The 11,767-nt window shown below is 42.7% G+C and overlaps 1 protein-coding gene across 1 annotated transcript in view; it reads left to right on the top strand.

Annotated features, from left to right (window-relative positions):
* Positions 1–556: 556 nt before the first annotated feature.
* LOC139372764 (myosin IG) overlaps positions 557–11,767 on the top strand; it is an 86,347-nt gene continuing 75,136 nt past the window's right edge. The window contains exons 1-3 of the mRNA XM_071112564.1: positions 557–675; positions 6,825–7,033; positions 10,289–10,382. Coding sequence (XP_070968665.1) covers positions 581–675; positions 6,825–7,033; positions 10,289–10,382 — 398 coding nt within the window. The 5' untranslated portion in view covers positions 557–580. The remainder of the gene's footprint in view (positions 676–6,824; positions 7,034–10,288; positions 10,383–11,767) is intronic.

Genomic DNA, 11,767 nt, shown 5'->3' with positions numbered 1-11,767 from the left:
TAGATAGATACACAGACAGAGATAGAGAGGAAGAGAGAGAGGTGGAAAAAGAGAGGGGGAGGCTAAGAGAGATACAGTATGACTTTCTTGTTGTCATAGTCCTCTGCAACGGTTCACTCAGTGGTTTTCCTCTGAAACAAGGAGGTCTGGAGGCCTGTGGCAGGAAGAGAGAAAGACGAGATGGAGGATGCAGAAGTGTTTTCTGTGTTTAATGATAGTTCTTCGCTGTCCCATTATATATATACCCGCCGCACGCACGCACGCACGCACGCACGCACGCACGCACACACACACACACACACACACACTACAGAGAGGCCGACCACAGCCCTCATTGACTTGACTAAGCAGCACCCCACACCACAAAAGAACAGAGTTATGCCACACCCACACCCACAACACAGCACACTGCCTCAACTCCACTTTCACTACCGGGCACCAGCAGCACTAGACTATTCTGCCTGCCTGCCTTTGCATCACTTCTCTCTCTCTTCCCTAGAGTCCTCTACTCTCTCTCTCTCTCCCCTAGAGACTTCCGTTTCCTCTCTATCTTTTTTTGTCATTCTGTCTGTCCGTCAGGATGGCGGTGCTGGAGGGCCTGGAGTTTGGGAAGTCTGATTTTGTCCTTCTGGACGAGGTGAACATAGAGCAGTTTATGGAGAACCTGAAGCTGAGGTAAGGCCTAATTGCAGAGAGACTGGGGTAGAGAGTATGTAAGGACTGATGGTGACTCCGGTCGAGGAGTGGAGGTTGAGAAGGATGAAGTAGGTACAACACAGGTATGGAGATGAGAGGATGCTGTCATGGAGGTTGTGGCACAATGGATGTCTTTATCAGCCCTCAGTCCCCTCAACCTCGCAACATTGGAAACTTTTCAGTGCCTCCGTTATCCTCTAAAATTCTACACCTTGGGGGTAGGTCATACCATGGATTAATACAGTACATTTTGAAAGTATTCTGACCCGTTGAGTTTTTCCACATTTTGCTACGTTACTGCCTTATTCTAAAATATATATTTTTTAAATGATCTTCATCAATCAACACACAATACCCCATAATGACAAAGATTAATATTTATTTTTGAATATTATGGAAATGTATTAAAAAAAAACAGAATACCTAATTTATATAAGTATTCAGACCCTTTGCTACGAGACTCGAAAATGAGCTCAGGTGCATCCTGTTTCCATTGATCATTCTTAAGATGTTTCTTCAACTTGATTGGAGTCCACCTGTGGTAAATTCAATTGATTGGACATGATTTGGAAAGGCACACACCTGTCTATTTAAGATCCCACAGTTGACAGTGCATGTCAGATCAAAAAACAGTTCTAAGGAATTGTCCATAGAGCTCCGAGACAGGATTGTGGCGAGGCATAGATCTGGGGAAGGGTACCAACAAATGTCTTCAGCATTGAAGGTCCCCAAGAACACAGTGGTCTTCAGCATTCTTAAATAGAAGAAGTTTGAAACCACCAAGTCTCTTCCGAGAGCTGGCCGCCCGACCAAACTGAGCAATCGGTGGAGAAGGTCTTTGGTCAGTGAGGTGACCAAGAACCCGATGGTAACTCTGACAGTGCTCCAGTGCTCTCCTCTGTGGAGATGGGAGAACATTTCAGAAGGACAACCGTCTTTGCAGCACTCCACCAATCAGGCCTTTATGGTAGAGTGGCCAGAAGGAAGCCACTCCTCAGTAAAAGGCACATTACAGCCTGCTTGGAGATTGCAAAAAGGCATGTAAAGGACTCTCAGATGAACAGTACAGTACAGAGAGGTCTGTGATGAAAACCTGGTCCAGAGTGCTCAGAAACTCAGACTGGGGCGAAGGTTCACCTTCCAACAGGACAATGACTCTAAGCACACAGCCAAGACAACACAGGAATGGCTTTGGGACAAGTCTCTGAATGTCCTTGAGTGGCCCAGCCAGAGCCTGGACTTGAACCCAATCGAACATCTCTGGAGAGACCTGAAAATAGCTGTGCAGCGACGCTCCCCATCCAACCTCACAGAGCTTGAGAGGATCTGCAGAGAAGACTGGGAGAAACTCCCCAAATACAAGTGTGCCAAGCTTATAGCGTCATACCCAAGAAGATAAGTCTGTAATCACTGCAAAAGGTGCTTCAACAAAGCACCGATTAAAGGGTCTGAATACTTATGTAAAAGTGATATTTCAGGTTTTTATTTAAATACATTTGCATTTCTCTAAACCTGTTTTTGCTTTGTCATTTTGTGGTATTGTGTGTAGGTTTTATGTGTTACCTTCAGGCGAGTCCTGTGACACCCGTTTGGACGTTTTTGTGAGAAGACCGATTTTTAAACACCTTTATAGCTTGGCGACCTTCCACCGCAGATGCAGAAGGCTACATAGGAGGAATCGGTGGATTGAGACACAGCCCATGCAACAACAAAAAAATATCTAGTTTAAAACTGAAGGATTTTGATGGGGATTTTCTTAAATTTATTTTACTTAGATTGACACACGTGTGAGGATTAAAGCAGTGCTATAAACTACTGTTTGCACAAGAAGCTAAGTGAAGAAGTTGACATGTAGACAACGAGAGAGAGAGAGGGGGGAGAGAGAGCGAGAGAGAGAGAGAGAGAGATGTGGATGACATTTTTTTTGGTTTGACTTTCCCACCCTCTGTCATTGGTTGCGATATGAACATGTACGGTTCTGCCTCAGAAACAGTCACGTAAATAGACGCATAGAAATCGTCATCGCATCATTGGTAAAGACCTGAGACCAAACTCATTTAGTTAGTGACACCTACTCTATTCGCTCTCTTCGTGACTGTTTTTTGTTTGTTGCAGTGATGTATTGTGTTGAGTTCAAGTGAATCGGGTGACCTTTTGTCCTCTATTTTTGGGTGCAGTGTTTACTTTATTCAGATCCCTATTAGATACTGCACATGCAGCAGCTGCTCTTCCTGGGGTCCACAAAACACACAAATACATGACAGAGTACAGAACAGTACTAGACAAGAACAACATAAGGTATTACATTAAATAGAAAATAAAATACAAAATTAGTTATTTATTATTGAAAAGACACCAAGAGACAACAAAATTACTATTTACACACTATTAAAATATACAGTACATATTCATATATACAGTTCAGTTCAATTAGATCTTTAGAAGAGGACAGGTGCTGAGATACAAGATGCATTTGTATCACTTTTCAGGTAAGACCCAAGTGCAGACTGTGTCGAAGTAACAATGTTTATTACAGCAACAGGGGCAGGAAAACGACAGGTCAAGGCAGGCAGGGGTTGATAATCCAGAGTGGTGGGGCAAAGGTACAGGAGAGCAGGCAGGCTCAGGTCAGGCAGAGGTCCGTAATCCATAGTAGTGGGGCAAAGGTACAGGAGAGCAGGCAGGCTCAGGTCAGGCAGAGGTCCGTAATCCAGAGTAGTGGGGCAAAGGTACAGGAGAGCAGGCAGGCTCAGGGCGGGCAGAGGTCCGTAATCCAGAGTAGTGGGGCTCAGGGCGGGCAGAAAGGTCAGAACAGGGGAACCTAGAAAGCAGGAACAAACAAGCGACAGGAGCAGAGGGAAACCCACTGGTAGGCTTAACCAAACACAACGAACTGGCAACAAGACAAACAGAGAACACAGGTATAAATACACAGGGGATAATGGGGAAGACGGGCGACGCCTTGAGGTGGGGTGGAGACAAGCACAAAGACAGGTGAAACAGATCAGGGCGTGACACATTTGTATCTGTTTTTTAAAGCTAAACTTGCCTGACTAACCTCTGGTGGCGGAGTATTCCATGATGTCATGGCTCTATTCAATACTGAGTGATGCATTAAATCTGTTTTTGGTTTGGGTACAGTGAAGAAACTCATAATGGTGTGTCTGGTGGGGTATGTATGTCTGTTGGAAGTCTATGCAAATATGTTATACAAGTGGTTATTAAGCTTTTTCAACACACAAATGTTTCTTAAAAAGACTAGAAGAGAAGTAGTTTTAATTTATCCTCAATCCCTTAACCACGAATGACTATCATACATGTTGTGGATGTGCCAAGTCTTTCTTTGCTGCACCTGACCATTATCTATTTGTTTATTTGTTTATTTATGTATCTCTCTCTCTTAATTCAATTCAAAGGGCTTTCTTGGCATGGGAAACATGTGTTTACATTGCCAAAGCAGACAGACAGATTTTAACTTCTTGCTCCTACTTGAGTCTCAAGTAGACACCTGGAAATGCAAATGCGCTACGCTAAATGCTAAATGTACTCGTTAAAACTCAAACGTTCATCAAAATGCACATGCAGGGTATTGAAATAAAGCTACACTCGTTGTGAACCTAGCCAACAAGTCAGATTTTGAAAATGCTTTTCGGCGAAAGCATGAGAAGCTATTATCTGATGGCATGCAACACCTCAAAATGCCTGAATGCGACGTAAACAAAGATTTAGCTTATCCGGCGCTACACAAAACGCAGAAATAAAATATAAAACATTCATTACCTTTGACGAGCTTCTTTCTTGGCACTCCTATATGCCCCATAAACATCACTATTGGGTCTTTTTTTCGTTTAAATCGGTCCATATATACCCAATCTATGGAAGCTGTGTCATTCAGAAAAAAACATCGTTTTTAAACGCTGCGTCATTTTTTAAAATTAAAAAAGTCGACGATAAACTTTCACAAAACACTTCGAAATACTTTTGTAATCCAACTTTAGGTATTAGTAAACGTTTATAATCTATCAAAATGATTACAGGGCGATGTGTATTCAATAGCTCCTCGTCTTCACATCAATGGCTGCCAATGTGCACATTCAAAACATCCTGGTGGAGACCGGAAGAAATTGAATCCAGTTAGTTGGATTTACCAAGAAAAAACTCACTGGAAAATGACGACAATGGCGACATCGTGTGGAATCTGTAGGAATTGCATGCAGATCCATAATGAATTTTGTGCCCTTTTAACAACCCATGAAAGTGACGCATGGAAATTATTTTTAGCTTTCAGAGAGCAGTTTTTCTTGCGTTTTTCGATGAAACACACGATCTGTTATAGTCACAGCCGTGATTTAACCAGTTTTAGAAACTTCAGAGTGTTTTCTATCCACACATACTAATCATATGCATATACTATATTCCTGGCATGAGTAGCAGGACGCTGAAAAGTTGCGCGATTTTTAACAGAATGTTCGAAAAAGGAAGGGGTAGACTTAAGAGGTTTTAAGTTTGGTAAAGTTGGGACATGCCTTCCCTTGAGACAGTGAGAAACCACATATGAACAATTAGCCTGCGATGCCGTCATCTTCAGAATCCTGTGTGAAGTTGAAAAGGGGTATTTCACAGTGGTAGTAAAACATGCTGTTTATTAGTTGGAGGACCTTCAGGGGCCTCAGCAGACACACCAGGGGCCTCAGACACGCCAGGGGCCTCAGCAGACACGCCAGGGGCCTCAGCAGACACGCCAGGGGCCTCAGCAGACACGCCAGGGGCCTCAGCAGACACGCCAGGGGCCTCAGCCCTGGATGGTGTATACACCATATTTTTAATTCCCTGAAGTTCCCATTAGTTTTATCAGGCCCGGCCTGACCCCATGGCAACGTCTGCAGTAACAGTCAGATAGAAAAAGGTTGAAGAGAAAGAAAGTTCTCTCTAATAACACCCCTTAGGATTCAACTAAAACAACTTTATTTGTCCGCTTTGGGCAATTACTACTAGGACCAGCGGCTGCCACAGACAGTTCCAGTGACTAAGATCCAAGTCTTAGTATAATGATCTAAATGACTGTTTGTACCCGTGTTGGTTATCACAGGTTGTGATAGATATATATATATATATTTTTGTTTAGCAGGTCATGGAGTTGTTTATTGTAACTTGTGATGTACATCCTACATTTCCACACAGAAAATAGGAAATTAGGTTTAATATCAGCAGGATAGGTGCCACAAGTAAAATCAATACCCAGGCAAGTTAAACAAGGTGGAGGAAGCGAATCCTCTTGAGACACAATTTGTACATGCTTCCTGTTCTCACTTCCCGTGCTTCCTGTTCTCACTTCCCATCCACGTCAATTCCTATACTTTTGGGGTGGGTGTGTCCATTTTGAGAGTAGGTGGGAGGTTTGAGTTTAGATGCACAAATATGTGGGTTTTTAACGTTAGGGTGTTTCTCTGTAAAATGGCCTCTACCCTGTTGCTGTGGTAACATTGCTCTCATCACAACGGGCAAGGTGTTAATGGGGTGGAACCTTACTGTTGAATGTGGTTTGAGTGTGTGTAGACTATACACAGAAGCTTTTCTGTGGCACAAATGATTCATATCAAAAGGATTTTGTTCTGTTTTCCTACATTTCTATTTGGATAGTTAAAATTCAAGCCTTTTCAAAAATATAAAACAAGCTGAAACCATACTTCAAAAAGCTAAAATAACGTCAGCTCTGTCTCTGTGTTTGTCTCTGTCTCTGTCTCTGTCTCTGTCTCTGTGTTTGTCTCTGTCTCTGTCTCTGTCTCTGTGTTTGTCTCTGTCTCTGTGTTTGTCTCTGTCTCTGTCTCTGTCTCTGTGTTTGTCTCTGTCTCTGTCTCTGTGTTTGTCTCTGTCTCTGTCTCTGTCTCTGTGTTTGTCTCTGTCTCTGTCTCTGTCTCTGTGTTTGTCTCTGTCTCTGTCTCTGTGTTTGTCTCTCTCTCTGTCTCTGTCTCTGTCTCTGTCTCTGTGTTTGTCTCTGTCTCTGTCTCTGTGTTTGTCTCTGTCTCTGTCTCTGTCTCTGTCTCTGTGTTTGTCTCTGTCTCTGTCTCTGTGTTTGTCTCTGTCTCTGTCTCTGTCTCTGTCTCTGTGTTTGTCTGTGTGCCTGGTAGGTTTGAGAAAGCCCGTATCTACACCTTCATAGGAGAGGGGGTGGTGTCAGTCAATCCTTACAAACAGATGGACATCTACGGGAAGGAGGAAATCAATGCTTATCGCGGCCGGGAGCTGTACGAGAACCCTCCCCACCTGTACGCTGTGGCCGACGCTGCGTACAAGGCCATGAAGAGACGAGCCAAAGACACCTGCATCGTCGTTTCAGGTCTGTCTCACACTCCATGTTACCCAACACCTCACACTTCAATCATCATAATTTACCTCCTTTAGTCCTGCAAGCCTGTTTGACCTTGGTTAGCTGGTTCTGAGAGGGTCAGAGAGCATGGTGAATGGATAGTTAGGATCTTATCTGGCTAAACATCTCAGTGTTCTGCTCACTAAACATCTCAGTGTTCTGCTCACTAAACATCTCAGTGTTCTGCTCACTAAACATCTCAGTGTTCTGCTCACTAAACATCTCTGTTCTGCTCACTAAACATCTCAGTGTTCTGCTTGCTAAACACCTCTGTTCTGCTCACTAAACATCTCAGTGTTCTGCTTGCTAAACACCTCAGTGTTCTGCTCACTAAACATCTCAGTGTTCTGCTCACTAAACATCTCAGTGTTCTGCTCACTAAACATCTCAGTGTTCTGCTCACTAAACATCTCAGTGTTCTGCTCACTAAATATCTGTGTTCTGCTCAATAAATAACAAAAAGAGGCCCGCAATCACTTTATGAAAACATCATCATACCATTCTGTCTGTCACTATCTATCTGACTGGTTATCAGTTCCTCACTTCTCCAGAACATGATGCATATTGGTCTCCACTTACTGTTGGTGAAATGGGCTTTTCTTAGTTGCACTAACTCATAATGTCCTGTTTCCTCATCTACTGTGTGTACTTTATAGCAGGCTATAGAACAACAAACGGTGTTCTGCAGGCAGCTCTGCAGAGTGGTCCCTAGCTGGCACACCCACAAAGTCATAAAAATCGGCATTTACATTTAACCCTAACCACACTAATGTCTAACCCTAACCTTAAATTAAGCTAAAGAATTTTTTATAAAAATGAATGAATTGACAATGACAATATAGCCAATTTAGACTTTGCAGCTGGCTTATCTAAGGGAAATGACTCAGTTCTGCCTCCAGGATAAGACTCATGACAATAAATGTCAACCTGCTTACATTAGTCACATGAAGAGTAACATCATGGTTGGTGACTGACAGTAGAGACACACTTTAACTACAGGATAGGTGGGTCCCGCGCGGGACGGTTGAGCTGAAGTAGGCAAATGCGATTAGCATGAGGTTGTAAGTAACAAGAACATTTCCCAGGACATAGACATACCTGATATAGGCAGAAAGCTTCAATTCTTGTAAATCTAACTGCACTGTCCAATTTACAGTAGCTATTGCAGTAAAAGTAGACCATGCTATTGTTTGAGGAGAGTGCACAGTTGTCAACTTGAAAAGTTATTAATAAACCAATTTTGCAAATTTGGCAGTCTTGATACAACATGTTTAACACATGCAATGATTAATTGGATCAGTCTAAGACTTTGCACATACCCTGCTGCCACCTAGTGTTCAAAATCTAAATTGCGCCTGGGCTGGAATAATACATGGCCTTTCTCTTGCATACATTTTTTTAAACAAAAAAACTCGTGTTTTTTTCTTTGCTTTATTTTTTTACCAGATCTAATGTGTTATATTCTCCTACATTAATTTCACATTTCCACAACCTTCAAAGTGTTTCCTTTCAAATGGTATCAAGAAAATGCACATCCCTGCTTCAGGTCCTGTTATTTTTGTCATTTTTGGTGAAAATTTAAAAAAAGGGTCCGATCCTTAAGTTAAGGTGGATTCATGCCATAAATAAACTTCAATTTACAACGCATGATCTTATATCGTAGAAGTGAAAATATATACAGTACCAGTCAAAAGTTTTGGACACACCTACTCATTCAAGGATTTTTCTTTATTTTTATTATTTTCTACATTGTAGAATAATAGTGAAGACATCAAAACTATGAAATAACACATATGTGTATTAAACAAATCTAAATATATTTGAGATTCTTCAAAGTAGCCCACTTTGCCTTGATGACAGCTTTGCCCACTCTTGGCATTCTCTCAACCAGTTTTATGAGGCTTTGAGCCAATCAGTTGTGTTGTGACAAGGTAGCAGTGGTATACATAAGACAGTAGACAGAAGTCCATATTATGGCAAGAACAGCTCAAATAGCAAAGAGAAATGAAAGTCCTTCATTACTTTAAGACATGAATGTTAGTCAATCAGCAACATTTCAAGAACTTTGAACGTTTCTTCAAGTGCAGTCACAAAAACTATCAAGCACTTTGATGAAACTGTCTCTCATGATGACCGCCATAGGAAAGGAAGACCCAGAGTTAACTCTGCTGCAGAGGATAAGTTCATTAGAGTTACTAGTCTCAGATTGCAGCCCAAATAAATGCTTCACAGAGTTCAAGTAACAGATACATCTCAACATCAACTGTTCAGAGGAGACTGCGTGAATCAGGTATTCATGATCGAATTGCTGCAAAGAAACCACTACTAAATTACACCAATAATAAGAAGAGATTTACTTTGGCCAAGAAACACAAGCAATGGACATTAGACTGGTGGAAATCTGAAGAGTCCAAATTTGAGATTTTTGGTTCCAACCACCGTGTCTTTGTGAGACGCAGAGTATGTGAACGGATGCTCTCTGCATGTGTGGTTCCCACCGTGAAGCATGGAGGAGGAGGTGTGATGGTGTGGGGGTGCTTTGCTGGTGACACTGTCAGTGATCTATTTAGAATTCAAGACACACTTAACCAGCATGGTGACCACAGCATTCTGCAGCGAAACGCCATCCCATCTGATTTGAGCTTAGTGGGACTATAATTTGTTTTTCAACAGGACAATGACCCAACACACCTCCAGGCTGTGTAATGGCTATTTGACCAAGAGGAAGAGTGTTGGTGCTGCATCAGATGACCTGGCCTCCACAATCACCCGACCTCAACCCAGTTGAGATGGTTTGGGATGAGTTGGACGGCATTGTGAAGGAAAAGCAGTCAACAAGTGCTCAACATATGTGGGAACTCCTTCAAGACTGTTGGAAAAGCATTCCAGGTGAAGCTGGTTGAGAGAATGCCCAGAGTGTGCTGTCAAGGCGAAGGGTGGCAACTTTGAAGAATCTCAAATATAAAATATATTTTGATTTGTTTTACACTTTTTAGGTTACTACATGATTCCATATGTGTTTTTTTCCTAGTTTTGATTTCTTCACTATTATTCTACAATGTAGAAAATAGTCAAAATAAAGAAAAACCCTTGAATGAGTAGATGTGTCCAAACTTTTGACTGGTACTGTATATCTACTAATTTATATCTGGTTGCAAAATCTGCTAGTAATGTACATGAACTGCTACATACATGTAGATGTTGTGAGCTGTCTGTGTGTCCCAGGTGAGAGTGGCGCCGGAAAGACGGAGGCTAGCAAGTACATCATGCAGTACATCGCAGCCATCACCAACCCCAGCCAGAGAGCAGAGGTCGAGAGGTGAGTCATCCGTGTTAAAGGTCAACCAGGAGGTGTCACTGGGTTCAGAAGGTTCTGAGGAGGCTCCTTTGTTCCCTGTTAAATAACACTGTATATTTGACTGGGTTAGAGTGGAGATTCTGGAAAGACATACAGCATATGCTGCATCAGTGGCAATGTCAGAATGTTAGAGACAGCCTATAGGGAGGAGGCCTATAGGGAGGAGGTCAGAGACAGCCAATAGGGAGGAGGTCAGAGACAGCCTATAGGGAGGAGGTCAGAGACAGCCAATAGGGAGGAGGTGCCAGGACAACAACCTCTCCCTCAATGTCAGCAAGACAAAGGAGCTGATCGTGGACTATAGGAAACGGAGGGCAGAGCCACGCCCCCATCCACATCGACGGGACTGTAGTGGAGCGGGTGGAGAGCTTCAAGTTCCTCTGTGTCCACATCACTAAGGAAATAACATGATCCACACACACACTAACACAGTCGTGAAGAAGACAAGATGGCGCCTCTTCCCCCTCAGGAGGCTGAAAAGATTTGGCATGGGCCATCAGATGCTAAAAAAAATTCCCCAGCTGCACCATTGAGAATTTGTTCTTAACTTACTTGCCTAGTTAAATAAAGGTTAAATAAAAAAAATAAAAAATAAAAATATTGAGACTATCTTGACCAACTGCATCACTGCTTGGTATCGCAACTGCTTGGCATCCGACCGCAAGGCGTTACAGAGGGTGGAGCGTACGGCCCAGTACATCACCGGGGTCAAGCTTCCTGCCATCCATGACCTCTATACCAGGCGGTGTCAGAGGGCCCTAACAATTGTCAAAGACTCCAGCCATCCATGTCATAGACTGTTCTCTCTGCTTCCGCACGGAAAAATGGTGCCAATGCACCAAGTCTGTAACCAACAGGACCCTGAACAGCTTCTACCCCCAAGCCATAAGACTACTAAATAGCTCACCAAATAGCTACATGGACTATCTGCATTAACCTAACGTAGCAGGTGAAAAAAGTTGCCTGAGCTGAATCCCCACATCCTTTTTACAGGGGAAACGGTAGTTATGTTGAAAACACTGTATCCCTAACTGAAAACTGCTGTTTATTATCTATCCTGTTGCCTAGTCACTTTACCCCTACTTACAGTATACTGCTGTTACTGTCTGTTATCTATCCTTTACCCCTACCTACAGTATACTGCTGTTACTGTCTATTATCTATCCTTTACCCCTACCTACAGTATACTGCTGTTACTGTCTATTATCTATCCTGTTGCCTAGTCACTTTACCCCTACCTAAATGTACATATCTACCTCAATTACTTTGTACCCCTGCACATTGACTCGGTACTGGTACCCCTGCACATTGACTCGGTACTGGTACCCCTGCACATTGACTCGGTA

Source organism: Oncorhynchus clarkii, chromosome 18 (genome assembly GCF_045791955.1).
Source record: "Oncorhynchus clarkii lewisi isolate Uvic-CL-2024 chromosome 18, UVic_Ocla_1.0, whole genome shotgun sequence".
NCBI lineage: Eukaryota > Metazoa > Chordata > Actinopteri > Salmoniformes > Salmonidae > Oncorhynchus > Oncorhynchus clarkii.
The sequence above is the reverse complement of the archived record's forward strand: the minus strand, read 5'-3'. Positions and strand labels throughout refer to the sequence as shown.